The 26580-nt window shown below is 36.8% G+C and overlaps 1 protein-coding gene across 10 annotated transcripts in view; it reads right to left on the bottom strand.

The window, feature by feature from the left end:
* The window catches only part of EML4 (EMAP like 4), a 157956-nt gene that overhangs the window by 48309 nt on the left and 83067 nt on the right, over nucleotides 1-26580 (bottom strand). For 7 of the 10 annotated variants that reach the window (XM_048057788.2, XM_013173885.3, XM_066993764.1 and 4 more), the window contains exons 2-7: nucleotides 23969-24151; nucleotides 12890-13019; nucleotides 6908-7081; nucleotides 4672-4800; nucleotides 936-961; nucleotides 424-456 (exon numbers count right to left, since the gene is read on the bottom strand). In XM_048057788.2, coding sequence (XP_047913745.1) covers nucleotides 424-456; nucleotides 936-961; nucleotides 4672-4800; nucleotides 6908-7081; nucleotides 12890-13019; nucleotides 23969-24151 — 675 coding nt within the window. The remainder of the gene's footprint in view (nucleotides 1-423; nucleotides 457-935; nucleotides 962-4671; nucleotides 4801-6907; nucleotides 7082-12889; nucleotides 13020-23968; nucleotides 24152-26580) is intronic. The other 3 variants (XM_048057786.2, XM_048057789.2, XM_048057790.2) reach the window with 3 other exon arrangements.

Below are 26580 nucleotides of genomic sequence, written 5' to 3'. Positions count from 1 at the left end.
AAAACAAATCTTTTAGTTGGCAGTTCTTAATATTCTGATATCTTAGGCAACAATGCAAGACTTCTAGAACCTTATTTGAACATGCATTCCTCTCTTGAGGAAAGTATGTATGTACTAATTTATTTTAGACTACCCCAATAATCCACCCTATACATATGCACATTGTAATGTGTTTCAATATTAAGCTGAAATATAGAGTTATAGAATCATTAAGGTTGGAAAAGACCTCCAAGATCATCTGGTCCAACCGTACCCCTACCGCCAATATTACCCACTAAACCATGTCCCTAAGTATATTTCATTTAAATGCTCAAAGATTTTTAGAGATCATGCACTGATGCTCTTTGATGGTGAAAAGCCAACTAAAAGAATCACGAGAGCGCTAAATCAGAAAGCGACCAACGGGCATAGCTTAAATCTTACCTTGGCTGTTTTTTTCACGAGTTGACATTTTTGCTGGTTATGGGACAGAAATAAAATATCTTAAAACTATTTCTAAATTCTCACTCTAACCTGCTTGGATGAAGACTGGCATATAGTTCAAAACTTAGAAGTTTTACTTTCATAACCTCTCTCCATTTACGCATGTACACAAACAAAAATATAAGGGAAATAATCAAAAAAGCTAAAAAGCTTTTTTTTTTTTTTTAAACCCATAAAAGTAAAATAAATCCTTCTACCTCCCACCAAAATTTTCCATCCTTCCTAAAGATCCAATATGGTGAGGCATTCTCCATAATTTCAAAGATCTTTATAAAAGTCTTGTAAAAGATCTGGAAAGAGCAATTCTTGGAGTAGTTATTAATGCAATTTTAGCTCTATATCCTCATTTCATAACCATCTTTCCAGTGTATTTATTTACAGGAAATACTATTCAGTCAAAGACAAATCTTTTCATCTTCATCCAGTATTTAAAAGTAAATATTTTTATTTACCTTGGCTGACGATGACATCTTTGTGCCTGGGGAAAAATTCAAAATAATATCGTTATTCTGTGAAATAATTATGAAACCCATATCATCTAATTTTATATATTATTCCATTTTGCAATCTCAGAGTCTGTGTACAGTTTAACTGTACTATACGATGCTATATAACTAATCTTGATGAACACAGAACATTTTTACACACACATTATTTTACTCAGGTCTCTGTATCTGTTAAGTCACTTAATGTCTTTGGCACTAGGGCAGGGGTTCCTAAGAACTACTGTGATAACAAAAACTAAAAAGCTTTTTAAAACAAATTATGGCAGCTGTATTCCTTGCACGCAGAAAATTCCATTTTGAGAGAACAAACGTGTAATAACCAAATGTTTTAAGCTGCCAAACACCCTCAGGACTGCATGCAAAGCATTTAACACCTGTCAAAATAAGCTGTCCACATACAACACCACAAAATTTTCTAGGAATTAACCCTGTTGGACATGTGGATTAAATGTAAGCAAGTTGCAGTTTCATTTAAAATGGATCCATGCAGCATTACTGGATATATAGCACAAAGTCTTCTTAAGGAGTGCAGTTCAGATGTCTCTTCTTGCCAGAATCAGGAATGAACTATTCACGAAAAACCTCAGATCTTTTTTGTGAAGAGGGAAGAAATAGTAATTTCCAGTATCAGAGCTACTTCTTATCAGAATAACACTCCTTGATGGGAGAATGTATTGCATAAAAAAAAAAAAAATTGAATTCATTTGAAATTCAGCAGGAAGGTATGAGTGGCATCCAGTATTTTTAGCTGGATGGAGGTCACATTTTTGTAACAGTGACAAAGGGTCAAGGCATATGCATGAGGAAAGTCATCTCTGGCTATTGGTACAATCAACCTTCACCATGCTGCCAAATGACAAATTAAAGCTGGATTCCCTATTTTGCCTGAAAAACACTGAATGATGGGCTGCCGTGGGAACCCTGTTACTTCTTGTGGCTTTATCAGACTGATTTACAGCTCAGTGCTGGCTTAAAGACTGAGCTTGCTAAACAAAGTCCATATCCTGGGCTGGTAGCGCAAAGCATATGTAAAACATTTCTGTCCTGGGGCCCACAATAGGGGCTGAGTTCTACTCCCTTGCATAAGAGTCGGGTAACTTTAGGCAGATTAGGCCAACTTTTCTTAATTGGGAACTCTAAATGCAATATATCAATATGCCTTTGCACAACACAACTGATTCTGTTGGAAATCAGGCATGCAGGATCTGACTAAGAAATGAGTATTAATATGTGGTTTTGAATGCAAATTCTGTTTTTACTATAAATTTGAGCATAAGAACAAGGTACACAATACAGTGTGCAATACCCAGTCTTCAATTCAATAGTCTGCAATTAACAATGTTGGAAGCTTCATTTTTGCCCAATACTTTCAGATACAACAGCTTCAAATTGTGAACAGGTAACTTTCTCTGACAGTAATTAATCCTAATGTTTCCTCATCCACTCTTTTGTTAGATACCCTATTTGCTCTAAGTAGAGACTGTAGAAGGGTGGCAATTAAAGTCTTTCAGAGAAAAAGTAGAATTGCAGGAAAATGAAATAAGGCACCTATTTTGACCTTGCCTGAACCAATACACACAATGGGAATAAAAGTAAAATGTATTTTTCATTATTAACAAATTTAAAGCATAACACACCATGAAAGATATTTTATTAAGATAACAAAAGTCAGAAAAAGAAACTTTGATAAAGTAGAAATCAAGACAGAGGGATTTTCATTCCTAAAAATTATCTAGAAGTGTCCTGCTGTAATTGAAATTGCCAAAGGGCTTTTAAATTCCAGCAGTGAAAAACAATTACAACAGGAAAAGAAGTACTTGCAAAATATGCAACCCATAATTCCTCGCACACAGCACTTCAGTGCGCTGGAGAGCTCTTCAAGCTAGGCATAAAGCTTTTAGTAAATGTGCCGATATCCACACCCAAGATTAATTTATTAAGTTTTTGTTCTTCCCATTCCTAGGGAAGAAGGAATGTACTTGCACCACTCTTGAGTAAGTATGTGTTTGACTTACACGCAAGCTCAGGAGAGCACTACAGACACCATCATGGAAATTAATCCGAACGGCCTGAAGAGTTTTATTTGTCATAGTGGGAGGGGCTTTCAGGTAGTCCTGTCTTGCTCCAGTTAATGACAATCTGAAGATTAACGAGCGGATGTATAAGATCTGCAAGGACATCCAGCTGGAGAAGCTGGCAGCACTTTTGGGGCAAGCTCAGAACTCAGAAGGATCTCAGCAAACAGGAGAGGGCTCAGCCTAAAAGCCAGCACAACACTTTCAACAAAGCGATCAAAATTTCAACAAAAGTCAAGAAGGAAACCACGCGTGCAAATGTGAAACAGGAAGCCCAAGTGGCAACGAGCATCGAGGATAAAAAGTGGGTCACAGCAGGGGTCAACAATGCGAAGTTAGAGCAAAAAGCAAACTCCTGTCTGTGCTGACAGAAATGTGGAAGTAACTGCTCTGAGCTGTTCTTCCCTCGTGAGGCCCCTGCTGGAGACCACAAACTGAGAAAACCCGCTGCTGAAGAAGAGCACAAGAGGGCTACAGAGCATCACCTATGTGGAAGGGCTGAGGAAATGGGGCTTTCCTCTGCGGAGAAAATATAATATAACAGCTAAAAAGTGACAAACTATTGCCACCTATCACTACTCTCACAAAAGGTCATTTTGATTTATATATGTGATGGTTTATATTGGATATCCAGGTATACTTTTTGTCATGAGCAGCATCCCACTACTGACTCAGGACAGGTTGTGCAGAGCACAGCAGGGGAGGCCCTGGTCTCAGCTCAGCACTCGTTGGCCTAGCACGGGGCCTAGCACCCTCCAGGCTCACTCCTCCAGAACTACATAACACCCTTCTCATTAATATTGTGGAGACACGGTGCTCTATGCCTCATCAATGAGCTTAATGAAATAGCCAAACATTGTTGGTTTCTTCAGCTCTACTATGAAGTTTGGTGACACTTGGGTTCACTGGGACAGTAACCCAGGAAAGCAAGCATGTGCACAGTCACTGTGTCAAAATCAGCTCATTTGTACAAATTATCGACAACAGCTGTAAGGTGGGTCTAGAAAAACACTGCAACACTTTATTATTCAAATAGAATTAAACTCTTTTAGAAAGATAGAAGTAACAGAAGGAAAACATTGGCACACTGGAGATTAAGCTGAAAAGAAAATCCCTGCCTCTCATCTAGAAACTGCAAGCAGAAATCTGTTAAACAGTTCATTTGAGAGACCTTTCTGAAATCACAAACATTTCTTTTACAATTACAATCTACTTTAGAAACACACATGTCAAATCCAGTAGATTAATTTCAAGGAAATATACCAGCATTTTCAAATAATTTTTAATCAGCAAAAGACTGGTTGGGAACTTCACAACAGTGGCATTAAGCCATAAATAACAATTCATAACACATAATTCTGCTAACCCAAATAAGCAATATTAAAATATATTTACACTCACACCCCACATTCACATTTTGTAATGATTTTAAGATTCCACAGGCATCTGGAGTGCCACGCTTACAGATTATGCAAGTAATTACTCATGGCGAAAACAACGATGCAAGTGGTCTTTGCATATGCTTATTTAAGTTCACTGAAATTATGCAGTTTCACAATAATTTGACTCTAAAGTTCACTCACTTTTATGCACCAAACTATACATACTTGTCTGCATTCTTTGCCACTTTCGATATTAATTTAGATGTTGATGCTACTCTCAGCAGCTTGTTACGACTGTCATCCGAGCCCTCCCAAGCACTGTGAGGTTTTTCAGCAGTCAAGGATCTCTTTATGCTAGAAGAAAAAAAAAATATATTTTAGAATGACAAGTTAATAAGATAACAATAACTGGAATGGGTATGCAACCAACAAGCAGCAGTAGACAAAAGCAGAGCTAGGTCTTCCTTCAAGCTGAAGCATGAAACAGGAAAAAAAGATTAGTCAAAAAGTTCTAATGGGATGAATGAAAACAATGGAGCAAGACAGTTGCCAAATGTTTTATCCATGCCTTTCCATTTTCACATGCTCTTACATAAAGGCTTGAACAAAAAATCTCTCTACTTCATTACAAATGAAGCTAACAAATTACCAAAAGGGAAAAAAGAGGCTATAATGTATTAGCCTTAAAGAATAAGTTTATAAAAATCACCTAGAAAAAAAGTAGATTTTTTTTTCACTGATTAACTGTTCATCAGCTTTAAAACACTAATTTCTGTGGTGGAACAGTTCTACCACACTATGATTTAATTTTATTTTTTTTCAGATAAAATCTTCTAAATCACATTTATCGCTTCAATCTTTTTCAAAAATGTCTGCAAACATCTTACATGAATAAGGCAGGCTAGATTTTGTCCAATGTTATAGACAAATCAATGAATTCTGATGTAGTTTTTCAGCAATCTCATTGTAGCCAATTTACACTAATGGCAACCTGAAAAGCTTTGCAGTCACTAGTTCATTAGTTTCATACCCATTTTAAATCAGGGAAAACATTCAAACGTGATCAAGGCCATATTACTCAGCCAACTGACTTAGTCTGCATCTGTCCTGCTAACAGCGTTACACTTCATCCCATCCGAAATGCTTTTTGCAGGAGAAAGGTCTGATCTGCAGCCTCAGAACTGGCAAGCTCACCTCCACAACACCTCAAGAGGCTGGAAAAGGTCCTGTGACAAACACGTTAATCAAATCACATTAAACCATTAAGACGCTACAAAAGCATTTTTTTTTCCCCACACTGCAAAAGATTAGTATGCAAGACTTCAGACAAACACCTGTACAGTGAGATACCAGGCAGAAGAACAGGCCGCAAGTTCAGCTTCAGACAATGTAGAGTTTGTGCAAGACATGGAGACAGAGCCTTTATGGAGTGTTATAACATGCATCAGTCAAGTGGAAATTTAAATATTTATTAGAACTGTGAATTCAAGCAATGCAAGACAACAATCTTGTGAATTACAGGAAATTTCAGAGGAATAATTTTCATTTATTTAAGAATCTGAGTCTCCTAAATGACAAACAGTAAAGAATGTCATGCTTCCTAAACAATAAGGTAACAATGAACCAAAAACAAAAAACAAAACCCAAAGAAAAACAACCAAAAAAAATCACCACCACCAAAAAAATAAAAACAAACAACACACCAAGTGATCTGGACAGTCTTTAAATCCAGAAATAATGACTCAAATCTTAAAATCCATTAAAAAAAAAAATTCAATGCCCAATTTCCACTAAAATGAGCGGAAACACAGAGGCAATCCTAAATAAGCTCCTATCTTCAGCCAAGTCAAGCAGTTCTGTAATTTGGGTGTCAAAACAGAAGTGTGAAGAATTAGAATAAAAGCGAAGTGTCCTGCAATCTAGCAGGAATTGAAAAGGGTGGAGGGCAAAAAGAAAAAGCAAACAAATGGAAAAAAAAAATCCAAACTGCAGTCACATTACAAAATAATTTGAGAAGAAAAACATACAAAAAGGTAGAGTTTCAGTAATACTAGCATTTAACAAATGCTGTTACAACACATAGCAAACAGCCATGTGCAAAATACACTCCACAACTCAGCTACTTCAGACAAAACATGTGAAGTGTATTTTGAGAAAGATCAAGTCAGAATCATTGTTATTTATTTTTGAATGACTGATTAGAGGTAAATTAGAGGTAAAGTAGCTTTACCATATAAGGATTTCAATCACTGAGAAAAATCTTATAATCTTAAAACTTTACTCAAATAAAAACTGCATTTTTAGATATTTGCTGTGTTGCAATGCATTCCGAATGCATCTTCTTCCACACAAAAAATCACACGTTAACTTGATCATGAAATTAGAGCTATTTCACATGACTTGTTGTCAGATATGAACTGCATATCATTTCAATCATTTTCTATCTCTGTACTGTGAAAACCTTTTAGCTGGAGCAGAACTCTTGCTTTCTTGAGTTTGCCTGTGTGTTTGGAGAGTCTGTGAGGAGGGCTGGGGAGAAGGTGATGCTTGAGTTTGTGGACTTTGATCATTAGAGTGAGATTCCTCTTTTTTTTCTTTCTGTCCTGGAGGTTTTTCCTTCTTTTTTTCTGTACCGCTGTAAAATAAAGTATAACATAGGGAGAAAAAAAAAAAAAAAAAAGAGAACAAGCAAATAAATTAAAAAGGTGGGAGAAAATGCCCTCTACGAAAAGATGGGAGAAGCATGTCACAACATTATATATATGATCACTAAGAAAAAACTCTGTCTACTCACTCTGTTCAGATTAGCATTTTAAATAAGATTTGGCTGCCTTTTAAATAAGATTTTCTTACAAGCTCCAAAAATAAGAAAGGCAATGGAGGCACGGAAATCTGTTTACTTATTTTTACTGTGTAGATGTACTAAGTTTACACTGATTTAAGTACAACTTTCATTTCAGTACATACTTCATGCTTGGGTGATGTTACAGCATTCAAAGCTGACACAAGATGATGCAGCAGAATTCAAAGGAAATTATCCCTGAAAATTCATCACAATTTTGATCTGCAGTTGAATGAAATTAGACTATCTTGCCACATCTTTAACACCACCAGTACAAAAGAGCTAAGAATCTCCTTATTTTCTAAGAATCATCTTTATTTTCTTATATTTATTAGGTTAACATTTCAAACGGCTTTAAATACATGTCATTCATTAAGGATCTAACCTAAGGTCCACTACATAAAGAGAAAGAGTACGTAAAAGATACTTGTATAGAACAGTGTGCTTTGCAATATACCAAATCACACAAATCATAACAGGACCTGAAAGAGAAGAGAATTCTATAGTACGTGGCATATTTTTTAAGACTAAAAAAAAAAAACAACTCTTCCAAGATAAATTTATCAATGAAACAAATCAAGGTACAAGCACCAGCTAAAATAGGAAAAGAAGGATTTTTCTCTTAGGTTTCAAAATAACCTGCAAAGTAAAGAAATAAAGTGTATCTTTCTGAAGGGAAGTATTTAGATTTCTATTCCTTCACATCACTTCTCCCCCAACCCTTGTATAACCTTAATTGTTTTTCCATTTGCCTTTTTCCACAAAACACTATAAGTGAAAAACAGTAAGTCAATATTCAAAATAAACGAATGAAAGTGGGAGTTGATTTTAATATAACACTCATAGGACCCTCTTGTTTCATTTGTTACTCAAAGTCTGTCATCTACCACTGAGACAAAACCATCAACACTTCAATATTTCTAAATGCTTCCTAAGAAGCACTGAAGACCAGCTTAAATAAATTGCAAAAATAACATAAAACACCAACATTTAAGGATCATTTAGGTTTTCTTCTGTAAACCACATCAACTAGTTAAACGCATCAATACAATACATCAACGTCACCCTTTCCTTTCAGAAAGATGAAAGCAAAACAGAGCATTCACATTTGTGTAAGGCATAAATGTGATCATGGAGAATAAAGCTTGAAGAACTGTGGGGTTTTGATTAACAGTTTATAGCCAGAATTCCCTCATTCACTAGAAACATAAAAATAGAGTTTTTTAAATCTGAACACTCACAATGGTAGATACAAAAGGGCAAAGGGGCACTAAGCAATCTTTTTCTTTTTTTTTTTTTTTCCATTCTCTGGCAAGAAATGCAATGTAGAGAAATAAATTCCATGAATGTCTTATTACTAAAGAAAATAAGATGCTCTTTGTTCCTTTTGTGAGAGGTACACTTGCATTCATACTCTCCTAAACGTAACATTTCTCACAACGACTTCCATCTACTAGGAAAGAACTTTTTTTTTTTATTCCTTCTTTTATTTTTTTCCCTCCATTTTCCCTTTCCCTCTATTCAGGGATTTCAAAATAGTTTAATTAGAGGAAAAGTGATGAGGGAAACAAGAGGAGAGAGAACACACAAATATAATGACTCCACTTACATAACTCCAGTTTGCAAGTCAACAAACAATGGTCCTACATGATTAGAACAATGGTCCAGCAGGCTCCATGTTCTGTTTCAGACGGCAGTATAGAATCATAATGGTTGGAAAAGACCTCCAAGATCATCTGGTCCAACCATGCCCTTACTACCAATGTCACCCACCAAACCATGTCCCTAAGCACCATGTCCAACCTTTCCTTGAACACCCCCAGGGATGGTGACTCCACCACTTCCCTGGGCAAGCCGTTCCAATGCCTGACTACTCTTTCTGAGGAGAAGAGCTCATCATTACATTATTTTTGCTATATCCTGTTTGCTCCCTGGAGCTCCCTGATAACAGGACAAGGGGAGGTTCAGACTGGATATGGATCCAAATTTGTTTACTGTGAAGGTGGTCCAACACTGGAACAGTGTTCCTCTTCCTAGAGGGGTGGTTGATGCTCCATGATTCTCAGTGTTCAAAAGGCATTTGGATAATAGCCTCAACAACATGCTTTAACTTTTGGTTAGCCCTGAAGTGGTCAGGCAGGTGGACTTGATCTTTGAAGGTCCTTTCCAGCTGAACTATAATAATGAGCCAGTGATTCTAAAATTCACCTCTTTATTCCTCCAGCAAGCTCAGGTGAATGCCATCTGCTGACAGCAGCATATCGCCTAACTTACCTGGTTCGTCTCATATTTTCTGTGTTCTTACCCAAACTCATTCAGCTCATCTGATCCACCTCCTAGAAACTATAGGTTCAATGTGAGAATCTCTTCAATATCTTCACTGAACTTGTCAGCTATAGGCTGTCCATTTCCATTTACCATTACTTTTCCTCCTTAGCTTCTCTGCGTCTTTGAGTGCCACTGGACCACTGCTTGCTCTCAGTTGCAGCACGAGGTATACCTGGGGTTCCAATACAGTGTTTTTATTTGGCACCAGGTGGCAAATAGGCTTTTTTTTTTTTGGACTGCCATTTTAATTTGAAAGTAAAATATGTGGATATGTGGCAGTCTAGGTATTGAATATCTGTGTGCTGAATTTATTTGGTTTACTATCTCCTGTTAAAATATTCAGCTTAATCATATTATGACTGCTATTACTGAGTGGCTCTCCCGCTAAATCCTCTTGAACAACTAATACCTCTTGTGCAACAACTGAAACCAAATCAAAGACAGTACCTTTTCTTGTGGGTTTCTAAAGGCTAGTTGTTCTGGGAAGCAGTCATTTAATGCATCCAAAAATTCTTTCCAAATCCCAACTTGATGAGGCATTTCTTCAGTCCACATGTGAGTATTTGAGATCTATTACTATCCTAATTTTCCAGATTCTCCAATTTCACTTAGCCCAATGTTTCATCCCTTGGACCACAACACACTGGCAGTTACTGTGGAGGGTCATCATTCTGAAACACGAAGACTATTCTTACCAGAAGCTGTTTTCAGACAAACGTTTAGTCCTAAAGAAAATTATCACAAGTCTCTGTGACAGAGTACAGTACAAAGTAAAAACGTGTTTCCAACTCTAGTGATACACAAGGTGTGCAACATATTTTTTTGTTGAAAAGCGTTTCAGCACCTCTATCACACATCAGTTCCAGACTGTAGGGCTGAAATTTTCCAAACATACATGACTTCACCTCTGACAATGGGACATCATCTGTTTTTTTCACAGTGATGTTACTCTGTTTTTAGTGCTCCTGAAGTGACAGCTGAAATTTTAGCATACCTTTGCTGAAACAAGACACAATGCTGTTGTGCAGCTACTGAGCCATAAGATCATCTCCATAATGTTACTGTGTTCGGGTTGGTAGAACAAGGATTAAGCAGTCTAGGAAATGAAACTGTTTATTCATGGATGAAATCTCAGATATAGCAAGTTTACAGAGGCCAGAGCCCCAGAAACATGCAATATTAAGACTGCACAAACCAAAGACACTAAACTTCAAGAAAACAACAGTTTGGATACAAGTAGTACTCCTGATATATGTGACTAGATGTATGGCTACCTATATTTAGAACATGCAAAGCTATAGACAGGCTTTGGGGTTGTTTGGTAACTCAAGTGTAGTTCTACATAAACAGATGACCATTTCCACCTGCTGCACCAGTTGAACCCCCATCCTGAAAAAAGGCCTAGACAAGTCAAGGTGAAGTGTCCTACAATCAGGTGATACCCTCCTTTATCCTCTCTCCTTTTCATCATGACAAAAAATGTTAAAAACAGACATGTCTATCCTGACTTTATTAAGAATGTGGGACTATTGAAATTCAATTATGATTCCTAACCCAGACACTATTTAGTACTCAGCAGTTTTGCTGTTGCAAAAAGGAAAGAAAAAAATAACCACCAAAGCCCACATCTTCAGAGCCCGAGAACTGACATTTCCTTTCACCTTTCGTGAAATGGTATTTTTATAAAAGGGCAAACCTATTTTCTTCCAAATACCAGACACTTTTTTTTGGAAGACTGTAGAAATACAGGAGAACAGCTGAGCAGATAACTGAAGATGGGGGGCTTAAACCTTCCTGAAACAAGCCTTGAAGACAGCAGTCACGTATCTTTAGCTGCACGGGTAGTACAAAACCCTCCATCAGGACAATTTGTTTGGGGGCCCAGAAGAGCTGCCCTCCGCACATTGAGGTTTACCTATTTTGACCCATCCAGGTCTCCTTCTGAAGACCTTAACTCAGATGAAAGGGATGCCGGCCACTCCACTCTGTTCCTCTTATGTACTCAAGCATGCATCAGCCAATGAATCAGGAAGGCGATTCAGCGCAAACGCAAACTGAACACTGCAGGAGCTGGACTGGCTCTCATCAACGTGCTAAGAGCCACATGGGTAAGATTAATGGAAAAGTGCTAACTAACAAATACCTTCCTGCAGGAATGTCTTTTGTCCTAGTGCCTGTTGTGCTAGTAGATAGAGACATACAGTGATCGGTTTCTAATTTATTGTAGAAAAATAAACATAAGTATTCAACAAGAAGATATACAATGCTACATGAGAGAGAAGAGTGAAGAACAGGGTATTACCCTTACTTTTCAAATTCCAAAGGGAACTAAAGCTTTTCCTGTTTTGTTCTTAACACAATCTGTATTTGCATGCAGCATTTTTATTCCCTGAAATGTATCATTTCCCTGTCCTGTTGTATAGCAAAGTATTTACATCCATACTAGAAGATAAAACAGCTACTGGAGTTACCGGAGTATGCTACAGAGGCCAAGAAGTTGTTCACATAATTTACACAATTATACATTAAGAGCATTCCCTGTCCTGTGGCTATACCTGGCAGCCTGTTCTTCCCAACAAATATGAATAATTGCAAACTATTGATTAAGCCATGTGATCACTATTTAACAGACCCACAGAAGGAGTAGTTACAGAAACACTTCTCTTGCTGTATGCAGCTGAAACCATTACATGGAGGGAAAAAAAGTTATTGCTTTGTGCATAGCAAACTTAAATTGCAAATATTTAATCAGTGTTATTTTCATACATTTGAGATCTGATACATACATACTTTACAAAGACTAAGACATATTCTGGGTTAAGATTTTAAATTTTAAAAAGTAAACTTCTATCTTAAAACTCACTATTGTTTCACAACTATTTTGCTATTGCCTGCTATTTACACTCAAGACAATGAAGTCACTTTTGTCCTTTAATTTCCTTGGGGAGGAAAAAAAAAAGATGCAGATGAATACTAGAAGGAAAAAAAAATTCCAGTCATATTGGAAATACATTTGCCCTTTCTGTCCTTTAGTGTGAATGCATTTGGGCAGTATACACTAGAAATAGTCTTCATTTATGAATTCCTTTTAGAACCCTGCTGTAAGCAGCCCAATAACATAGTACATTTCCAAAGCTTATTCTTGCCTCAGAGAGCTCTGCTGAAGGTTGTGCAGAGGCAAAAACAAACTCTTGCTCTGTTTCTTTTTGTTGTTGTTTGTTTTTCCATTTTGCTTTTTAAAATATAATTTCAATCTTAATAACAAGTCGGTACCTTTTTGCAGCAGATGAAAGAGTTTCTTTTCTGGCAACAGATACAGAAGAACTGTGGCTTGTTTTTCTGCTTCCCGTACTCCCATTGGTTATACAGGACATCGAGATAGCTTCTCGGAGGCTTGGCTGACCTAGAAAAAAAAAAGAGCGTAAGGGTTTACATCTGCAACTCAAAGATCCATCAGGAAAAAAAACATGAGCTCTCAGAGGTGGACCTGGTATCCCACAGAAGCAAGTTGAAATGCTCAGGACTACCATCCAGCTGGTATCCGGTGACATACTTTCACGAAAGACTTAACCTAGACAGCTGGAGAAGGGAGACCCAAGACCCTTAGAAAGGCAAGAATACACTTATAGGAGTTAGCCTCTCTACTGCCACACTGCCAGCAAATAGCTTACTTCAGTGACATGCCACATCTCTTTCCAGTTGTGATCCTCAGGAAGAATTATAGGTTATGGCTAGCCTTGGTAAATTGGTTAGCTTGGACAGCTGTAGCACAGCAGATCAGATTATTTCAACTTTTTTTCAGAACCATCACAGTTCACAAATAATACCACATGAGGTTTGTTGCTTTCAATTTGTATTTTTCACTGAAGTTCAAAGAAGTTGCAGACAGAAGCACTCTCTGTACTGAGACTTATTAAGTTATCCCTTAAGGAATATCCTTTAAGTAAACCCCTAAGGGTCATGATACTAAGGATTAAAAAGAAAATCAAAGTGTGTTTTTTTTTCTTTTTTCTTTTTTTTTTTTTTTCAGCTGCCCATTCCCATCTTAAGAAGATATCTACTTTTGAGCATATGCAATATGGTAAAATTATTTCCGATATAGCTTTCTCCACTGAACATCTGCCCTCTCCAGTGAATGTTGCAGACCCCCTCCAGGGATGAATCAAGATTGTGTATGTGAAGAAGGCTGTTTGTCAGATGCCCACTTCACTCATTGCAGAAGTTTGAAAATATGCAGTGAATGTGGGAGGGGACTGCAAGGAAGAGGGGGGAGCGAAGGCTCTTCTATTTAAAGAGCTGAATGCTAGCCTGGCAATTGGCTCCTAGACCTTCCTCTGCCACAGACCGTCAGTGAAATAAATAAAAGGCATTTTACCTAAACCTGACATTTCATTATTTTCCATTAATTGTCCCCCTCCCTCCTTTTTTTTTTTTTTTTTGGTGCCTGTCTTATTTTTAAAGACATATACAGAAAAGAGTTTTGCCCCCTCCTCCCTCTGAGTTCTGAGCTTTCCCCTCCGAAGCATTATACGCACTGAAAAGAAATCTGGGCTACTCTCACATTAAGCATCCAAAGATCAGTGCTCACTTTTGACCCCTTCTCTGTGTCACATCTCCGTTGCATAAACAGCAAATTGCTACTGCATCTCAGGGGTTTGTGATGTCCAGTCACTCAGACTTTAGCAACAAGCATGAAGGACACGACTGACAGGAAAATTACACGTCTGTGTTCATGGCAGGCTTGGAATAGTGAGAAATAGATAAGGCATGAGGCCGCACATTGAAGATAAAAGTGACTAGTAAAAAAGCAGTCAGGAAGAATCAACTCTGTGCACGGAGGGCAAACTCATGAGGATGCATTATTAAAACCATACCAGCATTTGGTCAATTTGTCAAATTGCAGTTCTATCAGGCAGGCTGAGAGACAAACTAATTCTTATTTTAAACAAGTTCTTTACATACAAGAGAGATCTGTCAAGGGAATATTAGATTTCAGAACTATTTGGATGAAGGCTGAAAAGGGTTGACACGCATCCTGCTTCAAACATACTGAGCAGCATGTGACCATCTGAAATTCGTATCAGAAGTGCCAAAAGGAACATGTGGAATATCCAAGGCAGAAATGAGACTAAAGGAGATCCAAACAAAGTAAAGACATGCTTAAGTGCAGAAACGCTGCAAAGATCATGGTTGTTTTTCCTAAATGCTGCACAAATCGGCTTTGCTTGATTCCTTCCAACCTGTACTTCTTAAGAATAACTTTATTTATGGTAGACATATTTGCAATATAGATTTTAAAGGTTAATGTAACGTACAAAACCACAAAAACTCAGAGTTTTACCCCTTTCTGTAACTTTAATGCGAGAACAAAATGCGAGCTTAAAAAGCACTTTTAGCATTAGAAGTCTATAAATTAACTTCTTTTATTTTCAGTGACAAAGTAAATCATCTTCTTTGTGGAGATGCATAATATCAAGGCCTATGATTCACTTTTGAACTGCATATGACCTTAACATCTCTGTCTGCTCGTCGTAATAGATCAATGCCTCTCCAACCAGCACTAGGCGCAGCTTTCCAGAAACGTGAATTGGGAGATATAATAATAGCAGCGATTCTCAGTACTGCTGGAAAAGCATTCAGTGAAAAGCATAAAGAACAGCAATACTTCCAACAAAGTACAGAAACTTTCTAAGACTGAAAAAAAAAAAAAAACTCCTTTTTCTTAAGCAATAAGCACACTGATGTTTTGTTCACAGACAGTTTCTAGGATTCCCCCGCTAAGTAGGGAAAGTGCTGGTTCCATCTTGCATCCAGTGACACAACTGATCATGAGTAAAACTGCACATTATTGCATGCTCATGACAAGAATATGCTCTAATCCATGCAATGATGAATGCAATAATTAGGGGGGAAAAAAGTCCATAAGACAACAAGGCAACTGTTTGGGTTAGGTGCTTTTTGAGAAGGGGATTTTGATGGTAGATCTGCAGAATACCTCATTATTTCAACAAGTGCATGTAAAATTAAGTTTGAGATGAAAATTCTTAAATGAAAATAAAAACGATTTTTTTAAAATGACTAATGATTACCATAACGGAGATTTCCACAATCATTAATTTCTTGAAAACTGTAAAAAAACATTTGCACACAGACCAAAACAACAAAATCTGGGGAAAAAAATGAACCGGCAGATTTTTTTTTTTTTTCAAGTATCAAAAATACATCAGCCTCTCTTAGAACCAAGATAAAATCTTGGTCAGTCAGAGTTCATTGTGCCACGCAACGCACAATGAAACAAAAAACATACACAAACAAAAAACATACACACACAAAAAAAATACTCAACACCCTTAAGAAATAAGCCCCCTTCCAGACTCTATGTATTACATAGCAACATGGTATTCTAAAAATGACCGTCAGAAAACCTATTTTTAAGAGGGAAAAAATATCAAGTAAATATCTACTTGCTTGTCAACAAAATATGTTTAAATTTTTAAGCTGTGGTGGAGAAGGAAGAAGGGACACTTTAAGCACCATGCAAGCCCCAGACAGCAGAGCATTAACACCTGGCTCCCCATGGGTTCAGACAGCACCAGGCTCTTTTCAGCCAGGGTCAGAGCCCTGGGGAAGCTGCTCCAAGCCATACAGTCCTCCTCGTGACTTTTAACCAGGGGATCTCTGCAGTCAAATCAGTTTGAAAATTAACTGCATCACAAGCTGTTTCTTCATGACAAAGATAGCTTTTCTTTCAGCAAAGCAGTGTGGCTTCAAAAACCTGTGAAATAATGAAGCAGCTCGGGAGAACACAGATTCCATGTCAATGAACAACTGAGTTGTCCCACCATTCAGATTGCATGTCTCTGCCAATATCATGTTGTACGTCTCTTACTAGCATAAATAGTCTGAAATTTTTCAGGCTGAACAGCACTCAGCTTTATCTGCTGGTTTGGAACAAAAGCCAGACATAAACTGAACGTACAATGAAAGCCAGCGCGTGGTAACCAGGATTAAAGCCAAATTGTCAGAGATCAAAGTGGTAAAAATGTCTTTTATGGATAGTAGATTCATCTCTGTTCTGATAATTTTCACAAAATATTATCCCTTGAGTTCAAAGAAGCATTTCGTTAACATCTGTCAAGTATACAAGTGTGTGAAAGAAAGATAAGTAGGATTAGAAAACACAGACCACAACAAACCAAGAATCTATTTCCAACCCTTTATCAGCCTCGATTAGCTAACTGGGGGAAAACTGAGGTACAGCTGTAAGAGACAGTGGTAAGTTTTGAAAATACATGTCTCGTGATAATTTTTCCTTCTAAACATACATATAACATACTAGAGCTGAAGTTAGTGATTCAGTTCTCTTCTCCAAACTGCTTATAGTTTATTATCGCCTTTACTTGTGGTAACTGGAACAATGATTTGCTGAGTATCTTCATATTTGCTGATCCTGACAGGTAAACTGCCTTCCTTCCAAAGAAATGCCAAACCTTTCTTTCACTTCTTAGGATAGTTTCAATTTCAACTAAGTGCAAGTATGTTAAAATACTTTCTCTTTACACTTCATTCAAATAGATTCAAAACAAAAAAAAAATTCTTTCTAAGAAAAAAAAGATTATTTTCTAAGATTTTTAAAAAAAAACAACAATAAGGCTTATGATAAAGCCCTTCGACAATCTTACGATACGATTTTTTTGCTGATTTTATTTTCAGCAAAACTTGGAAAAGATATCTAGATATCTCAAATAGATTACATACATAGGGGTTTTGTGCAAATAAGTCTGACGTCTTGAAGAACAGAAACACAGTTTAGTACTCATACCAAATAAATGTACAGTATTTGCTCAACCACACTATTAGTCATCAGACAACCCACACAGGTGAGCCACAGAAAAACAGACCTAAATAGTTCTAAGTGCAGCAGAACATAAGGTTTTTATCTGCACTTCCTTCCTAAAAGAAAACCATCAAAACCAAACTTGAAAGTATGACAAATCCTAAACTTCAAGATGTTATAAGACATTGTACCAAAGCAGCTGTAGTCACTTCTTTGTTTCCAAAGTTTCAGAGAACGTCAAGTCACTCAGCTGATGGAAGACTGGCAAAGAAATGGCTTGGGAGCACTGAAGAGCCATTTGAGAAGAGTACTGTATTCTGAAGGGCAGGGAACAATTTCTTTGGTGTTAAGGTTTATTCAATTAGTTCACTTACACTGTCAAATTCTGATTGAGACATCTTAAGCAGCAAAAATGTTCTGTTCTTCTATCCCAGAAGCAAAAGCTACAGGTCAGGGTGTGATACCGCTTCTCCAGTAATGAATGATATGAATTAGGATAAAAAATAAATCAGCTTCCTTTACCACCTATGGGTTATACTTCATCTTGCTAATAATCCAATTTTAAAACAAAATTAAGTTTTGACAAACTTAGTATTCTTAAAACGGTTACATCTACCTGAAAAAGCTTCAGATGCTTTTATTTTTTTATTTTTAATTGAAGCCCAATTTCATAAATCTCAACTGAAAACTGAAAATAAACATTATCCCTCTTTTTCTATTAAAAGGAAAAGTTTAATAGAGGCATGTTAATGTGAAACAGTTTGAGGACATATAGCTAATGCATAAGTATCTTCAGATGCAAGCAAATCTCTCTCAATAGCTACGTTAATTACAATGTTAAGAATAATTAAGCATTTATTTACAGATTTCGTATGCATTTTCAGAGCTATTGACTGAAGCTGTCAATGCATACATTTCTAAAGTGTAACTGATCCTTCTAGACAAAAACTATTTTTTCAGGTGTTACATTCCCAAAAGTCCAGGAGAGTCACGCTGCTGCTCTGACACTTGGCTCTTTGGGCAGCAATTTTATAAAACTACTACCGAGGGAAACTGAAAACTTCCTCGGTTTGAGAGAGCCAACAGCTTATTAAAACAGCACAGACCTTTTCCTCCTCTCTCCCTACCATCCTATTATTTTGCTACACTTTTCCAAAGGCACCATCTACTTCCTCTTCCCATTCCAAGTGAGCTGTATCCAAGCAGAAGAAATAAAAATTTAACTGTGGTATTCTGAAACAATTTGATACACTCTGGCAAACAGTGATGAAAAAGCTACTCAAGTGTTATAAACAACAAGGCAGATTTTATTCTGAAAAAGCTAACTGCATCATTTAGCTACTCCAAGATTGCAATTCTTAGCTTGAGAAGCATCGTGGAGAATAGTAGTGCAGTAGCTCAGGAGAATTTGTCCACACTCTTCTTAAAAAGCACACAAATGCACAGAAGCATGTCCAAAATTGTAAGAAGACTATGGAAAACGAATAAGGGTACTACTGATCACCACAACTGAAAAACACTCTTCTACAGTTGCTTTGAGAATTTTTTTTTTTTTTTATCAACGAACAGGATTATCAGGTAACAGAAATTAAAAAAAATCTACTTTCCTCTTTTTTCTTTCCTCAACTTGGTTTATCTAGCTAATGCCCTTTAGTTCATTAACACTCTCTAGATTCAACTTCTCTGAATAGCTGAAGAACATCAAGAATAGTAAGAAAAACTACAGAAGGCAGAAGAAAAGGAGAAGACAAGAAAAAAAAATAAGGAAGTAGTAAAGAGGAAAAAAAAAAGAAAAAAATTAATGCAGAAAGAACAGATGGCACTAAAACCAGTACCTGGAAAACCCATTAAGACCTCAAGAGTGTCATTATTTGTTATGTGAGCATACAGCCTGCAGACTTCAATTGGACTATTCCCATGAGTAAAACGACACACGTATATGCTTGCCAAGTTAATCTTACTATCATGAATAAGGACCTATAACCTATCTCTCTGATGAACATTTTTTTTATCTACAGTTCCATTTTCAGTTGTTTTAATGTTTAATAATGAGACAACATATATACCCTGTTATTAGAAAAATTATGCACACTAGAATGCTTTTAAAAAGAAAATCACTAATAAAAGCCTATGTTATGCTTTCATTAATGAAGCTTACTGAACACCTGAAGTCAGTTTTTGTGAATATAAAATAAAATGACTTCATGTTATTGAAATGAAACCATTTTTGAGACAAGGTATAAAATACATCGGAAGTGTTTTGTTTACATTAGTGCAATGAGATGGAATTTGATGCAAGATACTACTTCAGAATTCTTCCTATTGAGATGTTGAACAGACATCATTTCACACCTGAGAAGGGAGCAGAAAAGTAAGGCAAACTCTCCAGGTTACTATTAGAAAAATCCACTGAGCAAAGAAAAAAGAATCTGCATTTCCAATATGCAGCTGCTACTGCAGATCCCCAAGATCTCTGCCGTAAGTAAAATAAATGCCTCTTGGTCAGCCAGTCCACACTGTCATAGGAGGCCCTCTCTGCAAATTGCCATCCACTTCTTGAACTTCACTTTGTGACCTAAATTTACACACAAGTTATTTGATATCAATTCTTGCCCAAGGAATAGGAAATATTTCCTATTTCAGGGGTTTAGCCTGTGACAAGCCTCATCATTACTTCCAAGTCCAGAAAAAGGACATTAAATCTGTTTCTCTGTGGGCAGAGATCAGCTGTAACTTCTGGTAGATGGACACTTTCTCAGGCAAGAGCTCCTACCCCAGCAATATGATGAGTCTGAGCTATTTTACTGGTGCCATTGTGCACCACAAACTTGTCTCCACACCCAGAGCCTGAGGGATGAATTCTCCCGTTACATACATTTTGACACCCTGAAAGATTTTAATAGGTTTACCAGGCACCAGCTGTGAGCCAATCTATCTTGCTGGCAGCCACAAGTACCAGACTGCTTTATGCTTTCCTTTTCTTCAGTGTCCAGGTAATCTTTGTTTTGGGAACTTTTTGTGAATGTTAACAGCATCAATCATGCATCAACAGCAGAGACATGTGGCAACAAGAGCACAGAGTTGCCAAAAGCAAAGAACTTCCCAAAGAAATACTTGCCAAGACATCTATAAAGCAAAACAAAACAAAAAGAAAAAAACAAAACACCAAAACCCCAAATGCTCCCACACACTACAACCCACCCTACCTGCCCCCCCTTTCCCCCCCAAACCCTGTAGCTGCTGGGGACCTGTTCCCTAATCATCCCCTTTCACATTTCTAAGAATGTTCAACGTGACCTTCAGTTCAGACCCGACTATTTTGCTGTTCCATAGTTATCCTTAGCTGAGAGCAGAGATACAGAAGTAATATCAAGGCCTTTTTATTTTGAAAAGACGTTCTCTATTCAGAACGGCTTTACACTGAGCAATACTAAACAGGAAGACAAGCCACATCAGAACACTGTCTGCTTTTTGCGTGCAATAGCAGGTGTGCCGATTCTGCTGCAATCCCTGCTAGAGGAGATTGCAGTTTCTCTCTTACAGTGTCTCCACTTCATGTTCTACTAGGAGGCACTAAGGTGCCTTAAAAACCTCACCCTCTGGCTTATCTCATACAGTTTGCAGATCACCTAGCACCATATGAAGAGCAGTTTACTTGAGTCACAGCTAGACAGCCAAAATTGTAGGTAGTAATCTACTAATAGCCCACGGAGTATAAATAAAAATCTACCAATGCCTATGTCAAATTGTTCACCGAAGACTGGACTATATTCAAACTAAGCATGCAATAAAAGTTACCTAGAAAAAAAGAAAAGACTGCAAGAATAATACAAGGAATTCTAGCTTCAGCTATGGCTGATGCAATCAATCAATCAAAAATAAAGGGATAAGAAAAGTAAGAACAGAATTGGCTCACCAGATATGCGATGCAGACAAACTAACAAAGAGGAAGAGATCTGTTCCTACACCAAGTCGGTCTATCAGCTTCAGAATGAGAAAAGTCAGTTGCAAAATGATCTGTATTTGCCCCCTTCAGCACGATTTGGCCTGTTCACTACACTTATTTTGAGCTTATGAAAAATCTCTCTTCAAAGACACTGATGAGCTGGTTACAGAAAAAATTGAGAGGTTTTAGAAAACATTTAGAAAACAGCAGCAAGTAGGAAAGACTCATTCAAACTGGGTTAGATGTCTGCTACTCAGATTAAAAATCTGTTTGATGGAAAGATTCAAGATGGCTTTTTCGGGTACTGTGACTTTTGCAAGTTCAATTTATTTCAGAAGTATTTATCTCACCGTCTTGCCATACTTCAAATTAAACACCTCTCGCAATTCAAAAATACATATGCATCTTTTTTTTGTTGCTCATTAAGGTCAGCATGCAATCAAGCACTGCTGTAGAGACAAATACTTCTGTGAACCAAAGCCTCAGCTTTTTTTTTTAATTAAAACTGTCTACAGTATTATAAAAAGCTATGCATGATCTTGTTTTAAAATGTTTATTAAAATATCAATGTTTAAGTTTAAATCGATACTAATATCAAGTTCATTCTTAAAGTCTAATTTCAACCTTGTAGAAAATTTCAGTGACCATACGTGAATGACCTTTTTCTTTGGTGACATCCTCATACTATCTATCCACAACTGCTTTCATGATAAACAGTGAAGCTAAGGTGTCGCCTGGTAGTATGAGTTAACTGAAGACAATAGGGACACATCCTCCACAAATTAAATACAGTGCCAATTAGTCATAATTCATTTATGCTCATTGTATTAGCTCGTACATGTACATTTCTCCCCCACCCCCACCTCTATCTTCAGTTACGTGCTGCTGTCATTAATTGCTAGAAATGTAATATCAAAATGCTGAAGGTATTTAGATCCTCCATCCTTTCCCACCCTGGGGAATAATTATTTTTCATTGAATAAATTCACCTGGAGAACTCAGTATGGCCACAAGGCTCCCAGAGTCTGTAAGAAGATGGCCCCAAGGCATTCTGCAAAACTCTGCAAGCTTGCCCTGCCTGTGAACTGCATTTGCTGGATATTAGACAATTCCAAGCCAAAGGTCTTTATAGCCGTATTTATGCACATCCCAATTCCTCTGCATGTAAATAGGAAGAATAAGGTTCTAAATTGCATTCATTTTGCCCACAGTTTTCCACAGACATTTTCTTTCTGTCATAATGGACAGCAGACAGCAAAGATTGATTTAGCTGAAATACTTGCTTGAGCTTTATTTAAACGGAGTTAGACAAGGAAGTCTCAATCTTGATGAGACCAGAGATGCACATCAGGCAGATAAAGCTGCATTTATAAGCAGGGTTGACAACAGTCTACCATTTAGCAAGTATGAGAGAATGGCAGGATTCAGAGTCCAAGCCAATTAAGTGTCATCACTTCCTTCCATCTGGCAGAGAGACTGCAAAAACACTTAATTAAGGAATTTGATCTCCCTACCACATCCAAAACAATTCAAACTTTCAGAATTTTCAGCTTTTGCATTTTCAACCTGTATAATGCAGCCACGCAAACAAACATATGCTCTGGTGTGTCAGTTCAGTGTTATGCTAGTGTCGGTGTAATGGGTGTACTTCAAGGCTGACGTATAAGGGTTGAGCACAGTGAATTCTGGGCTGCATGGTTTCATAGGGATAAATGCATTTATGGTGAACTAGAACTGTGAATTATCTGAAATATGACCTAACCTTTTATTTAATCATAGGCCTAACATATATCACCTATGTACACAGCTGTAGTTCTCTCTCTACACACACAATTTTAAGCTGGAGTAAATCCCAATAACAATGCAAGTACTTCTCCAGAACAGAAAAGGAAATGCTCATGGAAAAAACGCAATGCATTCATGCACACATGTTTAAATTAGTGCAAACAGCATCTAGTTTCTTTCCTTTTAAACAATCCTATATATTTCAAAGTTACAGTGTAAAGGTTAGCTACTAGCCACTAGCCCAAAGAGATACTACTAAATGGATGTCCACTTCTTATAAGAAACCTACTGGTGTTCATCCTTGTAGATGAACAAAAATAAACTAGATTCAGAAAACTTCCATTTATTTTTTAATTAAGAATTGAGGAGCAGGGGGAAGCGTAGCCTTTAATACAGCCCTTCAGCTGAATAACTTATAGATGAAGTCAAAGCTCAGACTCAGAGCTCCCCGTAAGCTTCAGAAACCCTGTTGTCAGCTTAAAGACCGCACCTGTAAAGCAGTCCACTGTTTAAATTAAATGAACCTTTTGACAAGAATTAAGGTAAATTTCCAGTGGCCGTAAGTACATATAAATGTTAGAAAACAGCAATATTATTAAGCTTATTTCAAAGAGCTATTAGCCATATACGATAAAGCCTACAATAAAAAAAAATTACCCTGTCCCTCACAAAATATACTTGCTTTTCCAGATGACACAGAAAAGGGGGAAAAAAGTCACCAACAGAGAACATTCTACATGATAACATTTTGACTCTAGAAAGAGTTTACCAAATATGGGCTTACCCTTACTTGGTGCTGATTTTCTCACAGAAGCTACATGGTCTTCAGAGATAGCAAGGCGCCTTAGCACATCAGCCAGCGCTGCTTTTAGGACAGTGATTTCATCTTCTTGCTGCTGAACTCTCAGCTCTAGGGCTGAAAGTCGGTCTTGGACATCAGATGTGCTTGCAGCTGAGATGCTGTCATCTGTATGGAGGGGAAAGAGAGTAGAAAGAGTTTTAACTCTTTTGTTCTAAACCAAAAGCCGTAGAAAGACACTTACAGAATGAGTATGTCTGTCCCATCATTTTGAAGTACTGAAGATGAACAAACATGTTCAGGCAAAGAAGGAAGGGATATTATGTTAAATGTATCATATGAATGCTTCAAGAGAGAAGTGCAGCTAATCATTAGCTTAGACAGAAGGCTTAAGTAGCATGGTTCTACTACAGTCAGAAGAGAAAATTACTTTCTGTTAAAAGTGTAGAAGGAAAAACATGCTTACCAGTAGAAGAACGACTGAAATCAAGTTTATTTACATAGCCAACTGAATTACCCCCAAATTATAAAACTAAGGTTAAAATTTGCAATATATTCTTTTAGAACTGTTCAAGAATTTTATATAAGGTCTTTAGTTTTAAAGCAAGATATAAAATTATAACAAATATATCCACAGTTGAACATCCTAGTATTGCTAGCCATGATCTAATTGCATCAAGTGACAATCTCAATTTAAATGGCCTAGATCAGAGTTCTTAACTCCAATCCCTTCTCTGTACTTTTTTCAGATCACCACCCTGCATGGGCCAAAAAATAAAAAAAGAGAGAAAGAGAGAGAGGGAAAAAAAATGACATTATAACATTTGGCCTGACGTGAACAAAAGTAAATACACTACAAAAAGGTTCCAAAAACTTATTTGGCCACACAAAGATAGATTAGCATTGAAGGCGCAATCCAGCCAAATCTATTCTTCAGTGGTAAAAAGGAAATTACAGCTTCTGCATATTCTTTGCCTTTGACAGTTCTTTGCATTACTTCTGCCAAGCCAAAATAACACATAACAGATTTTTATATTTGGCTGTTCCAATAAGTCAGAGTCCAACCACTAAAAAAGACCCATAAAAGAATATGTTGCTCAATCAAAGTACTGAATTCCTTATCCATCCTCATTTAGGCTTACTAGAACTCAAGATTCAACAGGTTTACAAAATTTTTTACAGCCTGAGTTCTACAAAGAGACACTATGAGTTCATATTTTATGAAACATATCAAAACAGAAAATTCACACATAAGGGAAAATAGCTGGATGTTATTACTGTCAATTTACAATCTAAATTTTAGTTCACTAATGTGATGAATACCTAACAAAGGAAAAATAAGTTAACATGAAGCCATAGCCTTAAAACTCTATTTTTGACTAAATTCCTTAACCTTTGAAATACCTGTATAAGGGCATCACTCTTAAAGTGAATGTTTCATAAGCAAATGAAACACATGCCAAATGCTTCAATGAATTAAATATGAAAGAGATTACAGATTTTAGTGACAACTTCCACGCTTTTAAAGCAGAAAGCCTTTGTGTATGATAATCACTACTGAAGGAGCAAGAATTTAGCCAAGTGAAAAAAAAATCACAATATTACTTTTACAACATGAAAAAACTCCCATAAGGACTTAGTAAAACAAAGTAATAGTAGTTACTAGTGAAATGAAGTTGTAACTATTATTAAACCAAAAGGCATGGTTACAATTACACTGATATGACAACTCTTAAAGAAGACAATTTTGCACAACAATTTAATTCACTATTTTGTTAAACTAAAAGCAGAAGTGCATTACTGCATGGCTAATACTGTATTCATTCACACTAAAAAATAAGAACTGAAGGGAAATTAATAAGGTATGCAATCGGACTGAGATCCAGAAATAGTAAATCAGAACACCTCTGAACAAAATGTCTGTAGTATCACCAGCCACAACAATACCTCATCGATCCAGAAAAGGTCACTTTTTTACAAAGTTATTTTAATGACTCTAAAACCCAACATACTCAATTCTCTCTCAGTAGTATTTTAGAAATCCACACCAGTGACTGCTATTCCAGGTTGGAAAGAACTGTGAAAGATTCTTATATTAAAAATCCCATTTTCAAAACATAAAAAAAGATCTCTTCTAAGGAGTTACTGGAGGTTCCTACGAACACATGTACCTATACAGCATGTTAAAAGGAAGTAAATTTATGTAAATTTACTTCACAAAGTCAAGAAGAGTTTTGACTTTAGGGAAGTGAATTGAAAGAGGCACCATATAATTCACAATTCTATTGTAATCACAATATTAGCCTTTGTATAAATGCAGAGGACCAGCCAAAATGAACATTGGACCAAACAACAACAACTATTTTCAAAGTAACTTTTACGATCTTTGCATCTCATCTTACACTACTAGCAGTCCAAACAAACACAGAAGTTTGACATTTCCTTAATGCTTTTTTTTCCCTTTTTTGTCTGCCAAAGCCTTCAATTAATGAACTATTAAAAAGTCTTATTATGGATAAATTCCCAGGATCTTTAAATATGCAGCAGATTACCATAAAACATCTGTAAAAAGAGTGAGTAGCTCTCTGTAAGCTGTG

This window comes from Anser cygnoides, chromosome 3 (assembly GCF_040182565.1).
Source record: "Anser cygnoides isolate HZ-2024a breed goose chromosome 3, Taihu_goose_T2T_genome, whole genome shotgun sequence".
NCBI lineage: Eukaryota > Metazoa > Chordata > Aves > Anseriformes > Anatidae > Anser > Anser cygnoides.
The sequence above is the reverse complement of the archived record's forward strand: the minus strand, read 5'-3'. Positions and strand labels throughout refer to the sequence as shown.